This window comes from Stenella coeruleoalba (genome assembly GCF_951394435.1).
Source record: "Stenella coeruleoalba genome assembly, chromosome: 4".
In the NCBI taxonomy this organism is placed as follows: Eukaryota; Metazoa; Chordata; class Mammalia; order Artiodactyla; family Delphinidae; genus Stenella; species Stenella coeruleoalba.
The window spans coordinates 71124112-71151967 of record NC_137149.1 but is presented as its reverse complement, the minus strand read 5'-3'; the positions used below and the strand labels follow the sequence as shown (position 1 = coordinate 71151967).

Below are 27856 nucleotides of genomic sequence, written 5' to 3'. Positions count from 1 at the left end.
TGTACCTGTGAGCATCCATCTTAGGGACACATATATTTTATTTTTATTTTTTAATTTTTTGGCCGCCTTAGTTCCCCGACCAGAGATTGAACCCGCACACACTGCAGTAGAAGTGTGGAGTCTTAACCACTGGACCCCCAGGACTGCCCGGAAACATATATTTTAGATTAAAGATTATTTTAAGAATTCTGGCTGAGAGAGAGAAATATCACTTTCCTTTATAAAATTGTTCCTGGGGCTTCCCTGGTGGCGCAGTGGTTGAGAGTCCGCCTGCCGATGCAGGGGACACGGGTTTGTGTCCCGGGCCGGGAGGATCCCACGTGCTGCGGAGCGGCTGGGCCCGTGAGCCATGGCCGCTGAGCCTGCGTGTCCGGAGCCTGTGCTCTGCAACGGGAGAGGCCACAACGGTGAGAGGCCCGCATACCACACACACACAAAAAAATTGTTCCTGGACTTTTAAATTAATAGTGAGACGTTAGCAGAAGATGATTGAATTTAGTTTTAAATAAGCATCTCTATGATTTGTTAGCCATAATATGATTTCTCCCTTTCCTCCTATTGTTTACTTTTGATACGGCAAATTTATTCTTTCTTCATGAAATATTTAAGATAAATTATGTGTTAATTATGCTTAATTATCCTTTTTTGAAAGTTCTCTTGCTTTTGTTCTGAGGTTCAGAATCAATATAAAAACATTGAAATCATAATTGCATTTTAATTTGAGAACTTTATCTCATATAACTCCGTATAACAGCTTATTCTTTTAAAATATAAAAGAATCCGGATGTGCAGTATTTCTCAGTTTATTTACTAGTCTTGTCAGTTTCCAAAGCTGCAAAGTTGAACATTTACAGAAATTATGGGTTTGTTTGGGTTAAAATGAAGTAACGTATGTAAAGCACCTAACCTAGTTTTTCACACATAGTAGACCCTCAGTAATTAGTGGTGGTTATTTTTATTATTATTGGTCACTTAATTAATTTGGATTTCTAGGGCACCATTTCTTAGGGTGCAGTGAACCAATTCTGAATTCTACCCTCCCATATTTGTAATTTGTTTAGACTGACTTAACCACTGTGAAGAATAAAGCCTATTGGTGGGGTGGAGCTTTTTGACTTTTGTGTGCAAGTCCTTTTAGAGTTACTGGATGTACTGGAATGTGGAAGATTAAGCTTTGTGGCATGTTCTATATGGTCATCCATAGTGACCAAACTGATTTGGAATGTTGTTTTGTTACTAACTTTGAAGTGCGTTACTTTCTGTACAGAGGATGTTGATCCGAATAAATTGCTTATTATCCTTTATAAATATCTAGAATGAGACGAATTTGTCAATCAGTGTAAACCTCATCCGACACAGTACTTTCTTTCATAAACACAGGGAGGAAGCAATCCCAGGATAACCTTTCGGGTGATAAAGCCGGGCATGGCTGGGCAATTCAGAGGGTGTGTGATAGCACCCAGCTTTGCAGCCTGTCACAATGGGAAGTCATGGCTTGGAGGCCTGTGGTGAAATAGTCATGTTTATTAAGCCTTAATATGTCACTTAAATGGCTCTTCTATCAACAGCTAGCCAGCTCCTCAAAGAGACGTAAAAAGCCATTCCTGTCATTGTAGAGTGTAGCTCCAGTTACTTCCTGGCAACGGAGGCTATGAGCACCGCTTCATTGGCAGTGTCTTTCCTGTCCCATCCTCCACGTAAATTGATGACTGTCTCCCTTGTACCCAGTTGTAGCTTGCACATATTTAGGTAACTTCTCTCAAAGCATCTAAAAAGGGTTGTCCCATGTGTCTCTTCCAGCTTGTCTGTAAGCTCCTGGTTGGTGGTGGTCATGTCTGTGTTAGTGTCACTTAGTGCAGATTCTGGGAGCTCAGGGTGGATCTTCAGTCTGTGTTAAGTGCTCGTCTCCCTGTGGCTTGTGGAGACTCCTCAACATTAACTGGTCCAATTATATTGGACCTCTCTAATTCTTCAATGAAAAACCTCTAGAGGGGCTAATTCTACCGTGTATCCTGTATTTCCATTCTTATTTCTTTCTCTTCTGCCAATGCAAATTCTCGATTTCCTTTCTTTCTTTCAAGGAACAATTCAAGTCCTTTTCCGTGTAGCTTTTTTTTTTTTTTTTTCCGGTACGCGGGCCTCTCACTGTTGAGGCCTCTCCCGTTGCGGAGCACAGGCTCCGGACGCACAGGTTCAGCGGCCATGGCTCACGGGCTCAGCTGCTCCGCGGCATGTGGGATCTTCCCGGACCAGGGCACAAACCCGTGTCCCCTGCATCGGCAGGCGGACTCTCAACCACTGTGCCACCAGGGAAGCTCTAACTATAATACTTTTTAAAAATAGGTGGGAGACTATCACAGTGTATTATATATTATTTCAAATGTATCATATGGGTGTATATATATTGGGTTGTTATATAAAATGTATTACATGTTCATTTATGTAAAATGCATTTTTTTTCTTTACTGCAGTGAAAAGAGTTTAGAAAACATGTCCCTAGTCTATTTCACCCTTGCTTTAAACCTGGGGAACAGCCCAAATATATTACTTATTCTTTTTGCTATGCTCTCTTGTCATCGTGACCTGAATCCAAGGTAGTGTTTTCTAACCAGTTAGAAATATACAGAGGTGATATTTTCCCCCAGTACATAAAGATGTGCAGCAAGGTGGTGTTTTCATTACATTGGTCTTGCTTGCATGCCTCTGGGTACAAATAAACACTTTGGTGGATCTAACTGTTAATCTGTAAGAATTGTTTATGATGTGCCTAACTTGGTACCAAGATGTGATTTAAGCACCAAGAGAATTTGGATTATTTAATACTAGTACATAATAAAACTACTTATCAAATGTTCATGTGGGCACATACAGAGGCATAATTGTATTCTTGTAATGCACAGTATAAATACTAATATTGTTTTGGAGAATCAGCATGGTATGCTGAAGCCATGGTTTGGAAAAAGGCATTGTAGTATGTTTTTAATCTGTGGGAATTACTGGCAAGTGTAATTGAGAGATTCTAAATACTGTAGTTGTTTACTTCACTTTTGAATTTGGCTTAAATATTTTTGGTCTTGTTATTTTTTTAATCATTGAATTATTATGATAGAAGTTTAACCATAATTGTTCTGTAGATTTTAATAATTTTATCTCTTAAAGATTTATTTTAAAACAATTTCTCCTGACTAAAGATACTTAATATTTAACATTTGTTTAATATTTAAATATTTATATAGAAATATAAACATATAAACATGCTTATAGATATTTATACTATATCTTTAGAGAAATATTACATTTAACATTTAAATTTAATATTTAAATATTTAATGATAAATATTTAAACAGAGAGGATAGTGGAATGAATGTTCATGTGCCTGTTCCTCAGCTTCAACCGTGATCAACTCTCTGTTAACTGTACCCATTCCCATTCCCCAATTCTCACTTATTTTGATGCAGTTCCTCTGTCATAACACATCATCTGTAAATATTTCAGGATGTATTTCTGAAAGACAAGGACTTCTATTTCTAGACATACAAAGTAGAATCTTAATCTTTTTGAGGAATGTACTGAAGTTATGAACATTCAAATTGTGTTTGGGATGTTAGAGTGATATAAAGGAAAAGTGAGCTCCTTTAAATAGAATAAATGGAAAAAGAGAAATACCTGATAAGCAGTTGGATCAAAACACAATAGAAAAGTTACAATGAAAAAGCCAATTAATAGCTTTTAAGTATCCATGGAGAAAGTGGAGAAATTGGCAGTTCTGAATACTTAGTATGTGCCTACATTCTATACAGGTCACTGGGAGTAAGGCGAAGTGTATTTCATACCATTTGAGATAGAAATTCTGTTTCTAGGCTCTTTCTTGAGGGAAAAATCAAAGGTGTGTACAAAGACTGCCAATCAAGATATTCACTGCAATATTATTTATAGAGTGAAGAATTGAACCTAATGTTCAATACCAGTGGAAGGATGCAATGCACATAGTATATTTATAAAATTTTACAATATTTTGTAACCAGTAGAAATGGTAAAACATGATACCAATTGTATAAAATGTTGAATGCGTATTAAAAGACCTGAAAGAAATTAACCCAGATATTTACATGAATTAATAGTGTCTATCTCTTGATGTTAGAATTATGAGTAATTTTTAATTTCTTCATTTCTTTTTTTCTTAGAAATGTTGCAGATTTTGTCTATCAGCGTATGTTATATGAGTTAATAAATAATAATAAACATTTGAGTACTTACTGTGTGTCAAACACTATTTAAGCACTTTTCATCTAAAAGTGAATTCTCATAATAGCCCTGAGAGGTTTTATAATCCTTATTTTGCAGATGAGGAAGTGGGCATAGAGAGATTGAATACCTTGACAATTTGAGTCTATCCTTCTAAGTTTATTGTTTGCTTCTAAATGTAGTTTTATCTCCAATAATTAGGAAGATACTGTAAATACTGTTTTGTTTTTCTACGTATTACTTAAAGATATGTGGTTAATATTATGGCACATTAGTTAAAAAATATGATTTTTAAGTGATGGGTAACATTTCATCTAGTGAATATACCATGATTTTTTTCCAACTGGTCCTTTGTTTTTGTTCTGCCCCTCCCCTCCAGTATTTTGTTCATAAGAATAATGTTACAATGGTATCTTTGTGAATGAATCTCTATGTGCATTTCTGATTATCTTCCTAGAAAAAGCATTTAGAAGTGGAATTATTGGGTCAAAGAGCATAAACATTTTTAAAGGCTTTTGATACAAGTTATGAGACTGCAGGTAACAAATGATCATTCTTCCTTAAACTTAGTGTTTTGGCACTATAAATTTGAGAGAAATAGGTCATCTAAACATCAGTGGGAATTTGTGCTTTCATAGTTGCTCTTACAAAAGTGAGGCTTCTCTAAGCTTGCTGGAGACTATAAACACAGAGAAAAAGAGAAAAGACAAACTTTGAAGATTAAATTGTGGCCATTTACTTGCTCTGTGACCTTTCACAGCTACTTATTCATTTTTCTTATTAACTTAAAATTTGAATTAGCCTTGAAACCTTTTTACTGTAAATTGTTTTATATAACATGTAAAATACACATATCAAATTTTCATGAATTTTCTTTAATGTTTGCTCTTTTAGGACCTCAGGATCATAATTAGGTAGAGAAATTTCCAATGTATAATTTTAAAACTTATAGGTATAAAAGGCATAAGACATTGATTAGAGACAGTAATAACCCTAAAAGTGTTTTAGATGTATTTTTAAATAAGAAAGCTTTTTTCTAGGGAGTCACTCTCTTTTTGTGAAAAGCAAGAAAAATTTGGGGGTAATTGGTGGTTTCTGTTAGGGTTAAATAAGGTTTTATTGTGGTTTCTCTTGAGCGTATATCTTCTTCCAGGGACTGTGGTGACTTCTACAGAGACTTTAGCTGAAGATCTGAGCAGAGGGAGGGGGATTTTAACTTAAGAAGGTCCAGAGAATAATTAATGAAATCAGAAAATTTACCTATGAAGCTACCAAAGAGGTTAGGATCAATTTTTTTCTGGAAAAGCCAAGATTGATAAAGGGTACTCCGACAGTCTGTGAATTTGTGAGAGGGACAAATGGAATAAATAGAAAACATTTTATTGAAATTTGAATACCTTAAGTATTTTAATGGGGAAAAAAAAAAGTACAGTCAGTCCTCTGTATCTGAGTCTTCCACATCCACAGATTCAACTAACCTTGGATCAAAAATATTTAGAAAAAAAATTCCAGAAAGTTCCAAAAAACAAAACTTGAATTTGCTGCTTCCCACAGCATTAACATTGTATTTACAACTATTTACATAGTTTTTACATTGTATTAGGTATTATAAGTAATCTAGAGAGGATTTAAAGCATATGGGAGGATTTGAGTGGGTTATATGCAAAATACTACACACTTTTATATAAGGAACTTGAGCATCTGATGATTTTGGTTTCCACAAAGAGTCCTGGAACCAATACCCTCTGGATACTGAGGGATGACTGTACTACTTCTTTATACTATGAATAGTAAAATTATGAAACTATCAACTATAAATGGTAGACATAGAAAATAAGCCTAAGGAGGATTTTTATCAGGGGTTTTTAATCCATAATTAATGATTGGATTATAAAGGTTCATAACCCTGCAAAATTAGGTATATGTGCATTTTGGAAGGAGAGGCCTCCAAAACTTTTTTCAGATTCTCAAAAGAATGACTTCAAAAAAATTCAAATTCAAAATTCAAGCTCCTACTAGAAGGTAAGCTCCGTGAGGCTAGGGACTTTTGTCTGTTCTCTTCACTCCTCTGTCCCTGGTTCTTGGCACATAGTTCTGCTCAATAAATATTTGTTAAAGGTATGATTTTTGTAAATTTATGTGTGTCCTAATTACAGCAATGGATTTTTAAAAATTAGGGATGGAAGAAAATTCCAGGTTTAGTGAGGTTGATGTCTTGGCTGTTTCTATATTTGTCCGAAATTTTTCTTTTTGTTTAAGTCTAGATGAGTAGGTAGGGCATTTGTGTGATAATTTTGTGGTCGAATTCCTGTTTTTTTTCTGTGCCAACAGAAATGCTGTAGAATGGGTTAGAAATACTATAGAAATGTAATGCTGTAGAAATGTAACAGGAAATTGTTCTAAACAATACATATTCATTCATCAGTCTATTAGAAAATGTACTTTGGCACTGTTTTCATTTGATTCAATGAATGAAATTGTTATAGAAAAACTTCCCCTTAAATTTGAGAATGGAAAATTCTCCTAATTGTTTTCATTAAACCAAGTGGTATGGCAGTAACTGCTATTGTGGCTAAAAATGTAAAATCAACAAAATGTTGAAAAATTTACCTGCAGAGAACATTGCTTTATCAGCAAGAGATTTAGATTTTTGCAGTGAAGCCCAATTATTCTAGCTCAGTGCCATTATACGGCAGTTTTAGCAGGTGATGTAGTGTAATCTGTGATTGCATTAGTCAGCATCATAAGTTTCCATACTTCTTAAAATTGAAATTTGGTAGAAGGTTAAAAGAATGACAAAAGATTAAAATGCAGGTTTGTTTTAAAAATGGTAAAAATTATAACATTTCTAAAATAAGAGAAAAAGTGAATTTCTAAAAATTGAAGTGTGATGGAACCAGTGTTAATTTATAAATCATTAATTTTCTTAATTAAAGGGATGACTGTAAATTCTTTATCTTAATGACTTTTGCCAACCAACCAGAAAAGATAATTTGAGTAATTATTTGCTGCCTGCATTTGAGTCTTTGTGAATAGATTTTTCACATTTTCCATTATCTTCAGCAGATTTAAAAAGTCATTGCATTTTACATTTTCTATACTTATTTTGCTATTAACAAATAGGAGCTATGATTATTCCAATGTATTCAAAAATCATTGCATCATTATAAGAGGCCTTCCAATATTCCCAGAATAATTTCAATAGAAGGGCAGGAATTTTCCCTTATAGATTTCGTATCTTGCAATGTGGTTTCTTTCTTTAGTTGAAATATGATTGAATCTTTAGGTCACCACACATTCCATTATTCAAGTATAAGTACAAAATACATTTTGAAGTGAAATTTAGAGTTTCAAGTTGGAATCTCTGAAGTAATTTAGCTTAATCTTTTGACCCAGTGGTGTAACCCTTTCTATAGCATTTCTAACAATCTTTGCCTAAAAACTCAGTGAGTGGGAACTCTATTTCTTTATGAAGCAGCTTTTTAAAATGAATTATATAATAAGTTTTTCTTTTTATTATGTTGAACTCAAATCTACTTTGTGCTAGGCACCATAACTTCCTGTTTTCCTTTTCAAATTATGAAGTATTCCAAGTCTGTAAGTATTGAGAGTACTTATAATGAACATCACTGAGATTCATTTATTCTTAATTTCTACTCTATTTGCTTGAGATTATCATTTTCTGTATCAATGTATATCAGAGACTTTTATGTCACGTCTTACTACAATTAGGATACATTAGATTTGTGGCATTTCTGTGCTTTATTACCCTCGTAATTCTTTTCAGAAAGGAAATGAGGTTAATGTGTTATCTGAGCACCCATTCAACTTTCTCTTTTACTTTCTAGACTGAAGCGAAGCAGGGTTGTCCTTGAAGGACGTCATTTGATCTGAGAATCCTCCCAAGCCCCAGAGCTGGGCCACTGTTCTCTTTATTTATTACACATGGAAGCTTCTAGATCATTAGTCTTGCTGAAAGTTTAAAGCCTTGGTCCTTTAAAGCTTGTGCTGTTTGACTATTTACAGTCTTATCTTCAGTGTTGTCAAACACCAACTGACCTCCTCAAGTCACTCTTGTTTATATGACTTTTTTCTTTTAAAATAAGAAACAACAGGCTTGGTCATGTGTATACCGTGACCACAGTTACCTAACCTCTCTGACCTTGACCATCTCAAAAGCAGTAGTATAAAAATGGTAATAAAAGTTACTCTTCTTGTAGATAAAATATTCTCCAAATTAATCAAGTGAAATGAAAAATAAAAATGAGTTCCACGTTAGATGATGTATATGGAGACAAGGTGAAAGTGCAATTGATATGAAAAAATGAAAAAAAAACCAACCCCAAAACCAACAACCCAAACCACACCCAAACAAAATGAAAACAAAAACCCATCCCTGCTAAAAATGATTATAACCTATAAAGAAAGCCAGGGAAGTATAAACCAAATATTTTCCAGGGTAACTAAAGACAAAAGTTTGTTTATTTTATCAAAAGTGAAAGTGGAAAATAGGAAGGCTGTATCTGTACTAGAGAGGTATTGAAAATTCTAGGCAAACATTGGGAAGTCTTAAAATGACAGTGCTCTGACAGTGTGGTTATAAGAAGAGAAAACACATGTAAAAAGCATGGCATTAGCCCTTGCTGTGTCTGAGCAGAAGGATATTCAAAAATGAAGCAAAACGAAAGATGTAGACATGGTAGTACAAATCAATCCTAGATGCAATTTTTGCAGTATTCCTAAAACAGCTTTGTCCTCCAGGAGTACTTGGTTTTGTGATTTGTCCTAGAAGACAAAGTGAAAAATAGTTTAAATTTCATTAAATACACACCAGCATGTGACTGTACTCTGCTCACTATGTACAAGAAATGGTATGCTATTTGTCACATAAACTTTATTTGCTTTGAGGGAGAAATAATTCCATTAACCTTATATAAAATAAAGGATAAAAAGTTATGGCAGAATTGTAGATATCTTCTTGTTAATAGATTCAGAAATATTTGGTGGGGCAGTCAAAAATTCCATAAGTCTGAATGATATATGATTATGAACAAGTACATCTAAATTACTATTTTGTTCATATTTACCAGTTTTGGGGCTTCAAGGATTTGGTTTTAGTCATGATTTAGTTGATTATACCTCTGAATAAATGAAATATCATTATATTTTTTTCTAAATTGGCTAAAGGAATTTCAGATTAAGAAGGTTTAAGTACAAAATTAATATTTCAGCAAGTAGTTCTTTCTGTTGGGTTGGGGATTAAATTCATTAAACAGAAAAAATAGTAGGAAACCAGATGTGATTTTAAAATGAGGTTGATTAGAGTTTCAATGACAGATTAAAAATGTGTCCTATTTAACTGTTGAAAAATGCACAGACCTTTCACGGTAATAAAAACGTGGAATGTGGGCTTCCCTGGTGGTGCAGTGGTTGAGAGTCCGCCTGCTGATGCAGGGGAGGCGGGTTCGTGCCCCCGTCTGGGAAGATCCCACATGCCGCGGAGCGGCTGGACCCGTGGGCCATGGCCGCTGAGCCTGCGCGTCCGGAGCCTGTGCTCCGCAACGGGAGAGGCCACAACAGTGAGAGGCCCGCGTACCGCAAAAAAAAAAAAACCAAAAAAAAAAAAAAAAACGTGGAATGTGCATGATTACATGTGAGGCCTTATATGTGGTAAAAGGGTAACTCCCTATGGTCATTGGTTTCATTCTTAGTAGCCATCAAATTATTACATATAAGGTATAGTAGTTCACAGTCCATGACCCGCTCAGAGTTATTATAATAGGACTTTGAAAAATATACATCCTAAATCCTAAACACTGTCTGTAGATGGGATAAATATTAGGCCTAGTGGGTATATGAACTATTTTGCAAATCTGATTAATTTAGTGAATAAAATGAAAATGGATTTAATGTATTATTGAACAGTTAAGGTATTAATGTATTCATTCAATCATAGCCTAGTAAAAGCATCATGGCTTGTCACTGCAAAGAGAAGAAAGGAAAAAAACTATAGATTAAAAGGGATTTAGGAGATACAGTAGTAATTGCCTGTATGGATTTTGTTTAGATCTGGATTAGAACAAACTGTTTAAAAAAACACTTATGAGAAATTTGGGGAAATTTGAGCACTGATTGGTAGTTGATGTTGTAAAGAAATTATTTTGAATTTATTGTAGATATTATAATGGTACTGCCTTATGTTTAAAAAGCAAATCTTTGTCTTAGAGAGAGACATACAGAATTATCTACAGATGAAGGGGTATAGTATAATGCCTCAGAATGATGCAGAGTGGTGGGATAGGAGTTGGGCGGGGGTGTGAAGATATAAATGCAACATGACTTGCTGTGAGTTAACAACGGTGGGTTCATTATACTAGTCTTAATAATTTTGCATTAGTTTGAAATTTTTCATAATAAAATCTTAGAAAAAAGTGTAATGCAACATTAATTGAAAGAGGGATAACTGTAGCACCAGGTGACACTGCAATATAATATATTCAGAAGTAAGGGTAGATATGAGTCACACACAGATGTACTTTTTATAAACATATCTAATGTGTCAATCTCATGTTTTTCTTCAGAGCTGAAGCCGTTTATTTGAATCTTGGATGATTAACACCTAAATGCTTAATTCTCAGAACTGCTCAAGAGTCCCACAGCCAGGATTAGATGATCCAACTTACCACCAAGAAATTACTGTCTTGAATTCTACGGTAAGATTATAATAAATATTCTAAAGGCTAAATAGTGACCATGAGGTCTAAAAAGATTTTTAAATGCTGTCTTTGAGTGACTAGCCTTTATTATAATTTCTCAGTCCTGTAACTCTTATACCAAGAGTTCAAGGTTGTGATAATCAACCAAAGATCTTAGAAATATCAACATGCAAACAAGGCTTTATGGTATTTCCCTGTCATAGATTCAGCTAGTAACAGATACTGGAGTGCCATGCTTTCCCTCTTGCTGTATGTCTCAGGGTGGGTCCTCCAAAAACTGATGCTGGAAGGGAGTTTGGCTTCCGGGATGTTTATTAGGGATCAACAACCTATAAAGAGGGGAGGTTATTGGGCAGAGGAAAGTGAAGTATAATGTAGGCTCAACAAAGCCTTAGCCAACTGAGACAGGGAGTCTTGTAGTTGTAAGAGTTAAGCTTCTTGGGGATGGAAACATATCCTTAATGCCTTTGCATTGGGCACAGGCCATTAAAGAAGCTGCTCGGCAAATATTTGTTGAATGAAGGAAATCTGAGAAAAATCTTGTGGTCCCTCCTATAACACCTAATCCTTGCCCTTCCTTTTTCCAGTTGAAAGTGTGGTTTAGAGCAGTGAGGTTAACAGTGACACACATGGTTGTCTTGTACATCATGAACAAACATGAAGGTAACTTGTCCTCCATAATCAGCATGTGTTGCATACCACTGTGTTCCTGGGCTCCACAGATAAGGAAGACCTACAATGGGACCTGAGGAAAACCACACGTATAAGTTTTAAAGCAGCAGTCCCCAACCTTTTTGGCACCAGGGACCGGTTTCGTGGAAGACAGTTTTTCCACAGATGGGGGGTGGGGATGGTTCAGGCGGTAACGCGAGTGATGGGGAATGATGGGGAGCGGCAGGTGAAGCTTTACTCGCTCGCCTGCTGCTCACTTCCTGCTGTGCAGCCCTGGGGTTGGGGACATCTGTTTTAAAGAATGTGAGACTGTATCAGTAAAGAGGAAACAAACAAAAGAACAACATGGATCTAGAGGGTATTATGCTAAGTGAAGTAACTCAGGCAGAGAAGACAAATACCATGTGATTTCATTTATATGTGGAATCTCAAAAACAAAACAAAGGAACACACATACAACAGAAACAGAGTCACAGATACAGAGAACAAACAGGGGCTTGCCAGAGGGGAGGGTGTTGGCGATATGGGTGAGATAGGTGAAGGAGATTAAGAGGTACACATTTCCAGTTATAAAATAAATGTCATGGAGATGTAACGTACAGCATAGGGAATATAGTCAGTAATATTGTAACGACTTTGTATGGTGACAGGTGGTAACTAGACTTACGGTGATCTTTTCATAATTATAAAAATATCGAATCCCTATGTTGTAAACCTGAAACTAGCATAATATTGTAAGTCAGTTATCCTTCAGTTAAAAAAATATGAATGAACGAGGGACTTCCCTGGTGGTCCAGTGGTTAAGAATCCGCCTTCCAGTGCAGGGGATGTGGGTTTGACCCCTGATTTGGGGAACTCAGATCCCACATGCTGTGGGGCAGCTAAGCCCGTGCGCCGCAACTACTGGACCCTCATGCCACAACTAGAGAGAAGCCCCTGCGCCACAAAGAAGAGCCTGCACACCATAACGAAAGATCCTGCATGCTGCAACAAAGATCCCACGTGCTGCAACTAAGACCCAATGCAGCCAAATAAATTAAAAAAGAAAAAAAGAATGAATGAGGTAAGATGGACAAAACAAAAACCCTGTAAGATACAGTGATAACTCCTAGGCTATTAAGGGATATGGATTATGGTTCTAACCAGTTTGTTTTCTCTGTGTTCAGGGAATAGGCTGATCAGATATGAATTTTTAATCCTCTTGTGCTCCAGGGTTAAGAGAGAATCTACTTCTGAGAAGGACTTTTTAATTTAATTTTATTTTTTTGAGAAGGACTTTTTTAAAGTCAGTGTTTTTTTCTAGTTGGTACAGTCCTGCTTTAGGGCAAGAAATTTGAGTCCTTTACTTGACTTCTTGTTGTGTTTTTTTTTTCCCCTTTTTACTGTAGGATTCCGTGAGACAGAATTTGCATTAATAAATCCTCTAAATTTTCTCTGAACCTTAATACTATATTAATGCTTTATGTGTAGAGGACTTTTACTTAACATCTTTTAAATGAATGAAATAGAGAATAATTGACTTCGTTATTAATGTGGCAGAAGAATAAGGATTAAAAACTCGACAGTTCAGACCAGAAATTTCCTTGTTTTTATATTATAACAATTTTCCCTGATACCTGTGTAGACAATTTTATGCTTCATCTTTTAATATATGTAGAGCATTTTCTTCATATTGAGTGTTGGAAGAATGAGATTGTGTTTGTGTTTCACTAAGTGAATCACATTTTTTTTATTATTAAAATGTGTATCCTTCAAAGTTATCAATTTGATTAGTTTAGGGATGTTTACGTCTTATCTGTTCCCATTTTTTTTTTTTTTCCATTTCTTTCGTGTCACTTCGTAACCCCAGTAACCCCACCAGAGGACCGGCAAAGGAAGGGAGAAAAGACATTAAGTTCACAAAGTCTTATGTAGGCACCTTTTACTGGCACATTTTGTCATGCTTCTGGATTGTAGTAAGGCAGTAGGATCAGCTACTTTTGCTATTTTAAAATATTTAGTAGAATGCTCAGTTATTTGGAAATAAATTGTGTAAGGTTGATTACTGGGTTTATTTATTAAATATTTATACTTTAAACTGTTCAACTTTATTTTCTTAGATTCATACATTTTAAATTATTAATTTTTTTTTAGTAATTCATGCCAAGGTTTCCTTTGCTACTGTTGATACTTATGATTGATTATAATGAAGAGGTTTTTGTGTGTGTGTTTAAAAGTATATTGAGATGTTCATAATACAGTATAGTTTTAAATTACTCCTTTTCACCTCCTGTAAAACTTGATGTTCCTGCGGTCTATTAGTGAATTTTCAGAATGATAAGAATTATCTTTTGAAAACAAGTTACTGTTTCACATTTAAGTTGTTCAGCATATTTAAAAGTAAGACACACCTCAGACCAAAGTAAATTTGTCTTAACATTATCACAGTGTAGGTTTTCAAAGTCTAAATGTTAAACTAGATGGATGCTAAACACTTTATAGTCCCAGTATTGCTGTTAACACCCATTGTACATGTACATGTATATATGAAGTGCAGTTTCACAGTCGGTAGCTGTTTGACTTCTTATCAGTATGAACAGCAAATGTCCTAAAAATCAGCTTCAAAACAGCTGGCAGTCGACCCACCTAAGTTCACATGACGTTTCTTTGCTGTTTAACACAAAGAGTGGACCTTACCTTCTCATCAAGGAAGTTGGTACAAGCACCCTTCTGTGTGCTCGTGGGCCCAGTAATGTAGAAGAACCTTAAAATGGACTTTTTGAAGAGAGTTGTTTCTCCCATTCGTTCGGGAGATGTGGTTTTGGACACTAGAGAGAGTTTTCAGGGAAGTCCTCCAAGATTGCTGAAGTTGAAACCTCTTAGTTTGCCTTCATCAGAGAAGACTGTAGATGAGGAGAGTGGTCACAGTAATTATGACAAACACCAACATCAGCAACTAGGTAAAGTAAAAATGTATTTTCAATCCTTTAATAAAAACTTATTTTAGAAAAGTAAAATTTTTACAAGTATGAATTCTAGTGAGCATAAATCTTTATTTTGAAAATCAAGTTTAAATACTAAAAAGAATTTAAAAATAGAGTAAATATATAGTGGGCCTAAATTTTTTTAGTATCAAAATTTTGCTTTGAGTTTAGATGGAGAAATATTGATTGCTATAGATCAAGATAAAGGCATTAGTAAAGTTAACAGTTTAGTGATCTTGGAAAATATTTTTATGATGAAGGATTATACTTATTGAAAAAAGGTATTTTACAATCGGTAGGGTATATACGTGAAAAACAAGATACTGAGTTTTATCTATCACTACAGAAATCACTTTAAAAAAAGTTCCATTCTTTTGTTCTAAAGATAAAGAATATTTGGGATGAAATATTTAAAAAAAATCTTTGAATATAATAATGATTATTTTGTGTCACTACCTTTATTTCATATAATTCTGCAAAGTTGAATATAATGCCTTTTAAAGTTTGAGAGGATGATACTCATGTGTCAGGAGAAAAATCAGGTTTGCATATGGTAACTAGAAAATGTTGGGGGAAAAAAAGGGAAAATCCTTTAGGAAGATGATGAAAAAAATGCCTGCTTTAAAATTTGGACTAAAACACTTAAAAATGTTAAAATGTTCTGTATGATTATGAATTTTTATTATAGGGAATATGTAACTGCTCATATAAATTAATGTAATATTTAATAGAAAGATTTTCTGTAAATCCTCTGCACGTTTAACATATATTCTTATAGCTGTTTTTTATGCATATTTAATATGCACATATATATTTTTACTTATAGAATTTAAAAATGAGACTTACTACCTAAACTGTTCTGATACTTGCTTTTTCATTTAATACATCATAACCATCTTTCTGTCTCTTTATAATGCACGCCATTGTATGACATAATTTATTCAATCAGTCCTTATTGATGAACACTGAGTGACTTTAATTTTTAATTATTAAAAGTAATTATGTAATAAATATCCATTTATTTTATTTATTCATTTATTGTATTACTTTATGCCTTTGTATGATTACTTCTTAGTATAAATTTCTATGTACATTTAAAATTTTGATAGACAATGCCAAGTTACTTTTCAGAATTTTCTCAATTTAAGCTCCCCAGGGCACTACCTCTATTTCTTTGTACTCTCCTTAACACTGTTTCTTGTCAGTTTAAAAAATAGGGTCAGGGCTTCCCTGGTGGCTCAGTGGTTGAGAGTCCACCTGCCGATGCAGGGGACACGGGTTCGTGCCCCGGTCCGGGAAGATCCCACATGCCATGGAGCGGCTAGGCCCGTGAGCCATGGCCGCTGAGCCTGCATGTCCGGAGCCTGTGCTCCGCAACGGGAGAGGCCACAACCATGAGAGGCCTGCGTACCGCAAAAAAAAAAAAAAAAAAAAAAAAACAGGGTCATACTTAGGAGAAACTAAAATTTCTGTTTTAAAAATATTACGTAAAAGAAAGGAGAAGGAGCTTTTAAGTTTTAAAAAGAAATATTCATTTCTAGAATATACTGGTTTTAGAAGTCTTTTTTTTTATACTCTTCACTCATTTGGGTGGATAAAGTGGAGGTGAGACTACTGATGGGTTAGTGCCTCTTAATTTCAATTAAAATCTGTAAATCATTCAGTACTTAGTTTTGTGTTCAACAGTATAGATATGCATAAGTGAAGAATATGAATGTATTAATATGTGCAGTTATTTATGTTATTAAAAATTTACTCTTTAGCTTTCAGTCTTGAATCATTTAGTTGCTTTCTTCACTGTACCACAGCATATATAAGGGTCCTGGTGTTTAAATGTAATATCCTATGCCCATTAGTTTAATATGGCTCCTTTTTTTTTTAAAGACTGTCTTACACATTTTTGAACATAGCGTATATGTTATAAAGTATAATAATGAGATTTTGTAATTTACATTAATTTTCAAACAGCACTCAATTTAATGATTAAGGGCTTTCTATGCTATATATCTTTTTACCAGTCAGTCAAAATAAAGCAAAATCATGGAACTGAAACAACTGAAGAATCTGTTTGAAATTTCAGAGGCCACAGGTCCTTTGTGGAATAACTCTTGCCCCATTTTTCTCTTCAAAAATAAAATTCAACTTTAGGGAATGACTATTAAAATTAAGGGACTTCTTTGGCAATATCTGTAAAAAGATTTGGTTTCTGAAATTTCAGTTTACTGATAAAGTCCTTTTCCTGAATCTCAAAATTTGATACTAAATTTATATTGTATGTAAGAATAAAACCCACATGATTCACACCAGTCTACACACTGATTACTTGCAACTCAGCATGAATGAATTTACCTCCTGTTTGCTGGTGGTTCTGGGATAGAGATAATGCAGTAGTTTATCCAGAAGTCATGCAAAGAACTGGGTACAGTTCTTCTAAAGGGCGTTACAGTTTGCTCATTTAATGAAAGGAGAGATCAAGAGTATGAAGAGATTTCATATCAGTAGTGCAAAGAAGGAAGTATTCTTTTAGAGAAAAACTGGTATGTAATCTCATAGCTTTGTATTTGGATCAGTTGTTTCCAACTTCTTTAATTGTTAATTCAAAATTACAAAAAATTATTTCTAAGGAATTTAGACAGAATTGTAATATGGATTGATAATTGTACTTTTGTGAGAGGATAAGTTTGCAGTATATAGAAATTTACCTTGCTACTTTTAACTCCAGAAATATTTATAGATGCTTATGGTTTCTTTAACAAAAATATGCATAGAATTTTGAGGTATTTGCAGGGGTTGATTCCCCCGCCCCCCCATACGCGGGCCTCTCACTGTTGTGGCCTCTCCCGTTGCGGAGCACAGGCTCCAGATGCGCAGGCTCAGCGGCCATGGCTCACGGGCCCAGCTGCTCCGCGGCATGTGGGATCTTACCGGACCGGGGCACGAACCCGTGTCCCCTGCAGAGGCAGGCGGACTCTCAACCACTGCGCCACCAGGGAAGCCCAGGGGTTGATATTTTGAAGAACATTTTTCTTCACTTTTAATAAAGTTTTTCATTTTTTAACTTTCTCTAAATATTAAGTAACCTAATGTTTTAAAAGTTTGATAGAAATTCGCAAACAACAGACTGGATTTACCAGAAATCCTCTATTTCTCTGTAAAATATATTAACAAATGCCTGTAGTACACTGCACACTGTTCAAATCCCCTGCCACCGCTTCTGCTACTAACAGATTCAGGTGTGGGCTTACCAAGAGTTGGTTGCGTTTTAAACCAAACTTGTTTATGCCAGTTATACTTGTAATTGTGATCATGTATTTTAATTAGGTATCACATAATTCAGTAAAGTATGAGGCTGAAAAGAAAGTCGTTTCGGTGTAAAAAAGTTGAATACTTTGCTCATACTCTATAAAAGTGAATTCCTCGAAAAGTTTCCTTTTAAATTACATTTAGGCCAGAGAAGTATACAAGATTGGAAGGATTTTGCCCTCACAAACCTTCAACTTCCTACTCCACTTTGAAGAAATTGAAACTAGGTATCATAGGTGATGTACTTGGGCTGTATTTTAGGCGAGAAAGACAACAGAGTAATCAGCAAATTCACCTTAAGAGACAGGGACTTGGCACTACATCAAAAGTCTAGGGAATAAACATGGAATTTTTATATTTAAGTTAAAACCTTTAGTAGACCTATTGATTTCCCCCCCCACCCCCCTGACTCCTACTTTAATGGAGCTTTTTGATTAAATGATTAGTTAACAGTTATAATTTATCATAAAGGGACTCTATATAGTTGTATAATGTTGCAATTTGTTAAAGAAGTAAATCATTTATTTGCTGTCCTTTTACTTCCTTAATAAAAAAAAGAATCAAAATGTTCATGTTATGTAATCATATTCATAAGATACTTAAAAATCCAATTTTTTGTGTGTAGAGTCCTAATTATGTGATCAGAGACTGATTTCACTGATAGATATTATTTGTGCCAGTTCTACTAATATTTATCTTCAGGCGTAAGAGTTGGTGGGGAGAAAATGCCCTTCACAGATTCAGAATATACTTCAGGGCTATCTCACCATTGAAGGAGAATGAATGTTAGGCATAGTTATGCGTCAGATCCTACGAATCAAGCAGTGTGTTTCCACGGGCTTCTGTTGTGACAGCTGCAGAGTCCTTGTATCTCCAGGACTGGGTTATTTTTATTCTGATGGAATCAACCTTAATTTTGTTGTTCATTCTGTTTGGAGTCAAGAATAAGTGAGTGTAAATATATTATAATTGATTTTTATAATTCACCAGAACAGAGATAATGAGACATTGAACAGAACTAAATATATGTCGAAATTATTTGATCACCTTGTGTATTCTGGGCATTGTTGTTTTGATTTACAAATAACTTAAATGGTCTAATTTGTCTACCCATTTAGTGCATACCTGTCCCTTTTCCCCTCTCAGAATGTAAGTTGAACATGGACTTTGCTTTGTCTACTGATGTGTTCCAGGGTTTGGAACATTATAGTTGCTCAATAAATATTGGTTGAATGAGCAGATGTTACCTAAGTCATCACAAAAACCCTGTGAGATAGGTTGTTAAAAGTTTTAAAAGTTCAGAGAGGCTTAACCAAATTATTTGAGGTTTTTTGGCTACTCAGCAGTATAGTCATGCCTGTTTTTATTTATTTATTTTTGGATAATTGGATTTCCTAATACTGATATTTGTCATCCCCACAGAAAGTGTATTGGTTTTCAAAATGAATTTATTTATTTATTTATTGGCTGTGTTGGGTCTTCTTTGCTGTGCGTGGGCTTTCTCTAGTTGTGGGGGCGACTCTTCATTGCGGTGCGCAGGCTTCTCATTGTGGTGGCTTCTCTTGTTGCGGAGCACAGGCTCCAGACGCGCAGGCTCAGTAGTTGTGGCGCACGGGCTCCAGACGCTCAGGCTCAGTGGTTGTGGCGCACGGGCTTAGTTGCTCTGTGGCATGTGGGATCTTCCCAGACCAGGGCTCAAACCAGTGTCTCCTGCATTGGCAGGTGGATTCATAACCACTGCGCCACCAGGGAAGCCCATGCCATTGTTTTAAAGTCAGGCATTTTGTCCTTCTACTCCACCTCACTGCAGTGTTTGATGTTTTTGAATATGTTTAAATTATTTTTAAAAGACTAGTGTATCTGTCAAGTTTAATTGTTCCACCAAAGAACACATACTTTTTCTTTTTTTTGGTGCTTTCATTTTAATTAAGAGCTATATTTCAATAGGAAAACACTTTAATTCCAATATGTCTGCATCTCTTTCAGATCCTGTGTTACGCTTTAACGAACAGTTGATAATTATTTCTGTAACACTCTGGTTATGTAAGCTGATTAAGTAAATAGCTGTTTCACATGACTTTTACAAAAACAGTTGAGACTCACATTAGGATAACATTTTCAGGGCTTCCCTGGTGGTGCAGTGGTTGAGAGTACGCCTGCCGATGTAGGGGACACGAGTTCGTGCCTCAGTCCGGGAAGATCCCACATGCCGCGGAGCGGCTGGGCCCGTGAGCCATGGCCGCTGAGCCTGCGCGTCCGGAGCCTGTGCTCCGCAACGGGAGAGGCCACGGCAGTGAGAGGCCCGCGTACTGAAGAAAAAAAAAAAATATATATATATATAAAAAACATTTTCATTTCATTATAAAGTGTTAATGACTCCATGGGATATAAACATTAAATAGTATACTGGTATACCTCTCTTGAGGTGTTCAGCACAGCTTATTAGCAGGAACAGACCAAAACGTAGCACTTGTTGTATAAAATTCCAAATGTCTTTTGGTTGAGTTTTAAAGGCTGCTATTTATATTTGACTAGTGAAGAATGGGGGATGCTAACTAGCACTAACTGGATTTCTTTAATAAGTGATCTTTTTAGTTTTATTTTTGTCGAACCGTTGCTCTCAGTGGTTAGATTTTGTATCTCCTGAATAGCTCGCTTTTGTTTGATGCACCCTATGTTGGGTAGAGGAATAGCATGGCAGGCCAGTTTCTTTTTAGAAGGGAATGAGATGAGTAAAGAGTGTTTTAAGTGTTCATCAAAGACTGGGCTCTGAGGTTTTCTTTCGCCACTTCAAATGCTTGTAAGTGATAACAGCCCAAAGGAGATAGAGAATCCTTTGGAATTCAAATGTCATTAAAAGATTCTTGGGCAGGACAGTGTCATGGAAGAACTTGAGCTCCAAATTATAATCAGTCTGCTATGGAATTTCTGGCTTGACCCAAATGATACCTTGTTCTCACTGTGTAAGTGTGTGAAGGAGTTCACGAATTCTTCTTGTTTATATAAATGAGATTTGGAAGTGTTGGGCTTTCATAGTGTCCTGAAATCAAGTAGGATCCCTTACTTAAGAGGGCCTTTGGAGTACTTTTCAGGTAGTTTTCATTGGCGATTGCAGGAGAAGCCTTATGGGTGGTTATATTCATGCCTTTTCTGAGTCTGTGAGAATTCTCATGATAGAGGAGAGATTGGAAAAGACCTACAGGCGTGATGGGAGAGAGGCAGTGAAGTAAGTATTGAGAATGGCATGGAGTGGGGCTTTGATCCAGACTGAGTTGAGCTCCGCTGGTGACTGGCTACATGTCTTTGAACAGGCTACTTAATCTCTCTAGGCCAGTTGACCTCACCTATCACTTTGAATGATATTTTCTTTGTAGCATTGTTTTCAAGATTACCAAAAATGGTAACAAAATTGATACATGATTCCATACATAGTGGCTATTACTGTTTAAAAAAACTTTTGAATTTTTGACTTGGAGATAGATGAATCAAATTTAACTAGAATTTATCTTTGGAGCATTCCATCGTAGAAACCATTCTAGGAATTTGGATCTAGGTCTTTTCGTTGTGCATAATTCCGAACCATTTTTGCATGTGATTTATAGCTACATGACAGTTCGTGGGAACTTGAGTTGCAACACCTTCTCCTGTGCTTTCCTTCTTTGTCTATAATGGGTGCTCTTCCAAATAGCTACTGCCAAAAGATCTTGTGATTCAGATACAAAGGTTTTTAGAAGTTAGTGTAACAGTATTACTTCAGTAGGTTCTCTTGGCTGTTTTTAAAGTTAGCCTAACACTTTTAAAAAAAAATTTCATTTATTTTTGTCTGCGTTGGGTCTTAGTTGCTGCGCACAGGCTTTCTCTAGTTGCGGCTAGCGGGGGCTACTGTTCCTTGCAGTGTGCGGGCTTCTCATTGCGGTGGCTTCTCTCGTTGTGGAGCACAGGCTGTAGGCGCGCAGGCTTCTGTAGTTGTGGCATGTGGGCTTCAGTAGTTGTGGCTCGCAGGCTTCAGAGCACAGGCTCCGTAGTTGCGGCGCACAGGCTTAGTTGCTCCATGGCATGTGGGATCTTCCCGGATCAGGGCTCGAACCCGTGTCCCCTGAGCTGGCAGGCGGATTCTTAACCACTGCGCTACTAGGAAGTCCCAGCCTAACGTTTCTTAAGAAGGGTCATTTTGGACTGTCTCCTCAAGGTAAATAGATGTATATTTTTAAAAATTGGGGCAGTTAAGTGTGACTAGAGTTAGGGTCAGGGTCTTTACTTCTTTGGCTTTTAGAAAGGACTTTTAAGAAAGTTAATCGAAATAAAAATGCATCTGTCTCCATTTTAAGAGGCCTGGAATAGTCTCCTCTCTATACCACTTACTCTCCCATTTCCTAATCACAGAATTGATGTTTATCTAGTATGATGATATTGGTTGTGAAAATATTACAATTTCTCGTATCAGTTGATACTTAGCTATTCCTACATCCCTTCCCCAAGTGCTCCTGCTGCTTCAGCCCTCCTGCCCTACCCCAGGACCCTCTTTGATCACCCTGGGATTCACCAACAAAAGGGTGAGACCTAGGCATAGCAGGGACTCCAGGACCCACCTCCACTCTGAGGCTGGGCTTGTTAAATTGTTCAGTTACCATACCTTCCTGGTGGCTGACTATTTTGATCATCACCCCTGTTTATTTTCACTTAGAGAAGCAAAAGGAAGGAGATGCTATGAATAAGATAAAATAGTTGAAACAAAAGGGTATAAGAAAAATATAAATAAATATTAGGCAAAAATACTGAAAGAATGTGTAAAAAGATGAATAAAATGATAGAAAATAATATCTATATCCAAAGATTCTAAAAAAATAACAAAGAAGTGAAAATGCACAGTAAAATAGGTTGAGATGACTAAAGCTGAATGTAAATTTAAAATGTAACTAAAAGAATATACTAGGAAGGTTAAACAAAAATAAAGTGTGCTATAATAGGAATTCAGGAAGCAACATACAGCCCAAGGGTTAACTCCACCCACCTATAAGTAGTGGCCTTTGGGTTGAGGCAACCATACATAGTTATAAGCTTCCAATCCTGGTTACTTCCTGAAACTGGAACTCTGCAGGGGGAATAGAAGTCTCTGTGTGACTGTCCTTGGGGTTGACTAGTTTCCCTCGCCCCCAACCTCAATTAATTATTCTCTGTCATTGTCCACTAGCTTCTATTATTCCATTTAATATAAAAGTATTGTTTCTTTTTCCAGATACTGAGTTCTTTGAGAACTGCGTTGGTCTTATTTATGTGGGTAGCCCCAGAGCTCAGCCCCGTGGCAGGCACTTAGGAAGCAGTTATTAAATGTTTGTTGACGGTTAGCGTCTTCTGTCCTCTGGTTCTTGTCCTTTATGTGCCAGAGCAAGTTTTCACTTGTTCTGAAGAGCTGCTGTCAGTTGCCATATTTAGCCCACTGACTTCTTCCTTCAAAACCATCTAGCACATCGCTCAGTGGGCAGTGGTTCCTGAGGCAAAAGCAGCCTCCCATTAGTTTGAAAATGAAAAAAGAAAAAAAAATCCTTCAAATCAAGCAAAAGATGATCTAGAATACAAGTTTTTTCTGGAAAGGGTCAGATAGTAAATATTTCAGGATTTGTAGGCCATGAGTCTCTGTCACAACTGCTCTGCTCTGTCTTTGTAGAGCAAAAGGAGCCTAGATGAAATGTGAATGCCTGTGTGTGGCTGTGTTTCAGTACAGCTTTATTTACAAATCAGGTGATGAACCAGATTTGGCCTGGGGGCCTAAACATTCCAACCCTAAGCCAGAATATGGAAAAGGATATTGCTAACATCAGAGAGCTACATGCAGGTAATTTACCTGGCAAATAGAGAATGGAAACTTTGAAGAAGCGGTTCACTGTTATACTTATTTTCTGTAACCCTTGGAGTAGTGTTTTATCCATAGTAGGTGTTCAATAAATATTTATTAATTTGATTTGGGATCCGACTCTCTCACTTATTCTCCCTGGGCTTCAGTTATCTATCTTATATAAAATTTAAGGGGTTATGTTACGTGATCTTTAAAGACTCTCCAGTTAAAAAAATTATGCAATTCTCTGTTTGTGGAAGGCCAGATGGTTTATTCTTTAAAGATAACAATTGTTGGCTTAACACATTTCCTGTATGCCTTTAATATCCTGCTGTGGAGTTCTGAAATGGTTGCTTTTTACCACTCATTTTGTTTTATGGACCTCTCCATAATGGAACTCATTGTCCACTAGGTAACACTGGTACCTTTCACCCATCTTTATCACCCTATCCTGCCACATGTGTGGATACAATACACACTTTGCCTTACTTTAATCATAAAATTTATTAAGCCTAGTCATTTTTTAATAGACTAAATCAGCTCTAAAGGTAATTCATTGTAGGTTTTTTTTTTAGAAAGACAATGATTCTTTATAGAAAGATGGTGATCAAAATGAGGATCAGTCTGCCTTTGAGAATTATGTTTTCCTAAATGCTGTATCAGCAAGTGAACATTCCATCATTGATTTATTCATTTAAACTGGTAAACAATAATCCAAAATAATTTTAGATATTACAGATGTAAATTATTATCACCTTACCTAAATTTTAAATTCTACTTTTACTTAGACTTTTTTTTTTTTTGGCTGCATTGGGTCTTCGTTGCTGTGTGAGGGCTTTCTCTAGTTGCGGTGAGCGGGGGCTCCTCTTTGTTGCGGTGCGCGGGCTTCTCATTGCGGTGACTTCTCTTGTTGTGGAGCATGGGCTCTAGGCGCGCGGGCTTCAGTAGTTGTGGCACGTGGGCTCAGTAGTTGTGGCTTGCAGGCTCTAGAGTGCAGGCTCAGTAGTTGTGGCGCATGGACTTAGTTGCTCCGCCGCATGTGGGATCCTCCCGGACCACGGCTTGAACCCGTGTTCCCGGCATTGGCAGGTGGATTCTTAACCACTGCGCCACCAGGGAAACCCCTTTACTTAGACTTTTGATAGATTTTTCTGTTTCTAGAGAGTGATTTGTTTAAGGTTAGGTAAGGCATCTGACAATCTCTTGTACTGTTCTCAAGAAGAAGTATAAGGTGGCATATATTTCTAGTCTACATGACAGAGAAACTTTAAAAAAAACTCTAAAAAGTTCTTTGTAAGGAATGCAGAAAATTTATCTTTATTATTTCTCAGGGTTCTGAATTCTCTTTCCTTTTTTAATGAATATATCTTTTATTATTTTAATTAATTAATTAATTATTGGCCGTGTTGGGTCTTCATTGCTGCACATGAGCTTTCTCTAGTTGCGGTGAGCGTGGGCTACTCTTCGTTACGGTGCACGGGCTTCTCATTGTGGTGGCTTTTGTTTGTTGTGGAGCATGGGCTCTAGGTGCATGGGCTTCAGTTGTTGTGGCTCGTGGGTTCAGTAGTTGTGGCACATGGGCTCAGTAGTTGTGGCTCGCAGGCTTTAGAGCGCAAGCTCAATAGTTGTGGCGCATGGGCTCAGTTGCGCCACAGCATGTGGGATCTTCCTGGACCAGGGCTGAACCCTTGTCCCTTGCATTGGCAGGCGGATTCTTAACCACTGCGCCAACCGGGAGGTCCTGAATTTTCTTAATCTCTATTTTTAAATAAGTATAGGTGTGTGCTAAAAATGACATGAGCAAGATAATGATGTTTTTGTATTAATATAATTTAAAGTAGCACTTCTTAAGCTTTACTGTGCTTAAGAATGACCTAGGGGATCTTATAAACAAGTGGGTTCTGATTTATAAGGTTTAGGATAGGGCTTTAAATAATGTTAAGATTACGAAGGTAAATTCTTCCAAATTAGTTTTAATATAGTACATTATGATTAAGCTTGACGATGCATAAACATTTTCCTGTGTTTTGGGCTTGCCCATTTAATTACACTGGACAATCCCTTCATCTTTTCTTCCTAACACTGCTGGGACTCTACTTCCTAAGTGTAATTTTTGTCTTTACATTTGAGTGCCTCTGCAGTTTGACACTTCCTTTCCTTTACTGATTTAGACTGTTCCTCTTATACTTTATTACAGCCTTGCCAACTCACCCCTTTTGTTTTAAAACTGAGTGATATAAAAGGGGGCTCTAATAATAAAAATTTCTAGTTGACTGAAAGCTTGTTGTGCTACTGACAAGGTAGGAAAAATTCAGAAAGGGAAGTGTTGGCTGGAAGTCGTGAGCCTTTGTGATGGCGCTTCATGGATAAAGTGACCATTGGTCTCCACTGACCTTGGACAGTTAATGGTTTACATCTCTGTTCTGATATGTTGTTAATAGTTCATGCCTATTTTCACGCTCAAAAAAGTCCTGCTTTGGACAGTACATTTTATGTTCTCCCTTATTCATGGTTCATAGAATTTTACCTATTCTTTCCCAGTAGGATTGACCAGTTGTAATGCATATACTCTTTTCTTCTCAGTATATCTGTATACCGTGTGTTGACGATGAAAGTATCTTAGTATTAACAATTCTAGTTTCTTTTGGGGCAGTGAACATACATTGTGCATGTTGTAAAACTACAAATCCAATAGCCTTTTGAATAGAAAATTTGTAGCTGGATTTTTATCACCAGTATCTTCAAAAATTATTTCAGGCAATTAAATTTAACTTCTGATGTCTAGAGTTCTTAAGATCTCAAGAATCAATTTTAAGTATATTCAGAAATTGATTTTTTTCATTCAAGAAATAATATCTTAGCATTGGGCCAAATGATAGCAAATTGGTATGGTTTGTGAGGGCAGAGGAGAAAGTATACTTACAGGGTCTGGACTACTTCATTTTAAGCAGAGGAAGAAATTTTTTTGTTTTACATGTGAAATATATAAAAAAGAACTTAAACCAAAAGCTAGGAATAAGTTAGGCTATTAATAAATACCTTGTGTCAAGAAGGTAATAGTAATTGTACTTTACGTCATTCACAAGTAATATAATTGCTGTACAGGTAGCCACTCCCCAAGTTATTGAGCTTAGTTAAAATGCTTTATTGGTTTTATGCTGCTAATTTGTGAATATACTGATGCATTAATCCCATCTGTGACATTTGTCTAAAACTTACTTTTATGAGACCCTTTTATAGCTATGACCATTAATTCAGAAACTTGTTTTATACTTCTAAAATAAGCAGTTCATTTGGTCATGACCTGAAACCTTTCTCTCCAGAAATCTAGATGGAATTCTGATCCTTGTGTCCTTTCATTACTCACTTGTTTATTTCATTTGCTCTTTTATAGTGCCATGTTTGAATTATTGTCTCTTCTTTTGTTTTTTATTTTTCTTCATTTCAGCTGAATTCGTTAATTTGTGGTTATTGTTGGCCAGCACGTATTTGGAAATAGTGAATTCTGTTTACCCCCCTCATAAATGGAGAAGAAGTTGGAGAGCTTGTGGGATAGGCTGTCTGTCTGCTTCTCTTCTGTCTCTGTCCTCCTCTTATCTCTAGTTCTGACATCCCTTTTGTACTTTAGATTTATGTTGTCCAAGCCCTTCTTGATGTGACCCACACCTGGCTAGTCCATGGTTAATACCACTGTCCACACAGTCACCTAAGCCTAGGGCTCACTTTTGAGTGTTTCAGCTTTACCGCTTTTTTTTTTTTTTTCTATACTGTCAGTCACCAGATACATCAAGAAGTATCTGTTAGGAAAAAATGGAATCTGTCTTCCTATTCCCATCTTTTTGCCCTTTTCTGTTGTATTCTAAGTATGTATACTATTTATCTTTTTAGTCCTTATCTCTCACCTCAGCAATTTAGATAGTCCATCAACTTTCATTGTGTTCTCCTAAAGTCCATTCTCCACTTCACCAATCAGGTTGGTCTGTCTGACCTTGTTCCTGCTCAGAACTCTTCTATAGCATCCAATTACTGACCTCAATATTTCTTGGGGCCCTATGGGTATTTCAAGGATTCTTTGAGAATCTGCTCAGGCAAGTGGGTAGGACTCTGGTGCTCTAACCCTGGT

General features: G+C 36.3%; 1 protein-coding gene across 12 annotated transcripts in view; it reads left to right on the top strand.

The window, feature by feature from the left end:
- Nucleotides 1-27856, top strand: part of FRYL (FRY like transcription coactivator) — a 293018-nt gene that overhangs the window by 98564 nt on the left and 166598 nt on the right. For 5 of the 12 annotated variants that reach the window (XM_079919426.1, XM_079919433.1, XM_079919435.1 and 2 more), the window contains exon 3: nucleotides 10828-10959. Coding sequence is in view for 6 of the 12 variants with exons in the window: in XM_079919431.1 (XP_079775557.1) it covers nucleotides 14384-14573 (190 nt within the window). In the remaining 6 variants the exon portion in view is untranslated. Of the gene's footprint in view, nucleotides 1-10827; nucleotides 10960-13687; nucleotides 14574-27856 lie in introns of those variants that run through there. The other 7 variants (XM_079919431.1, XM_079919428.1, XM_079919429.1 and 4 more) reach the window with 3 other exon arrangements.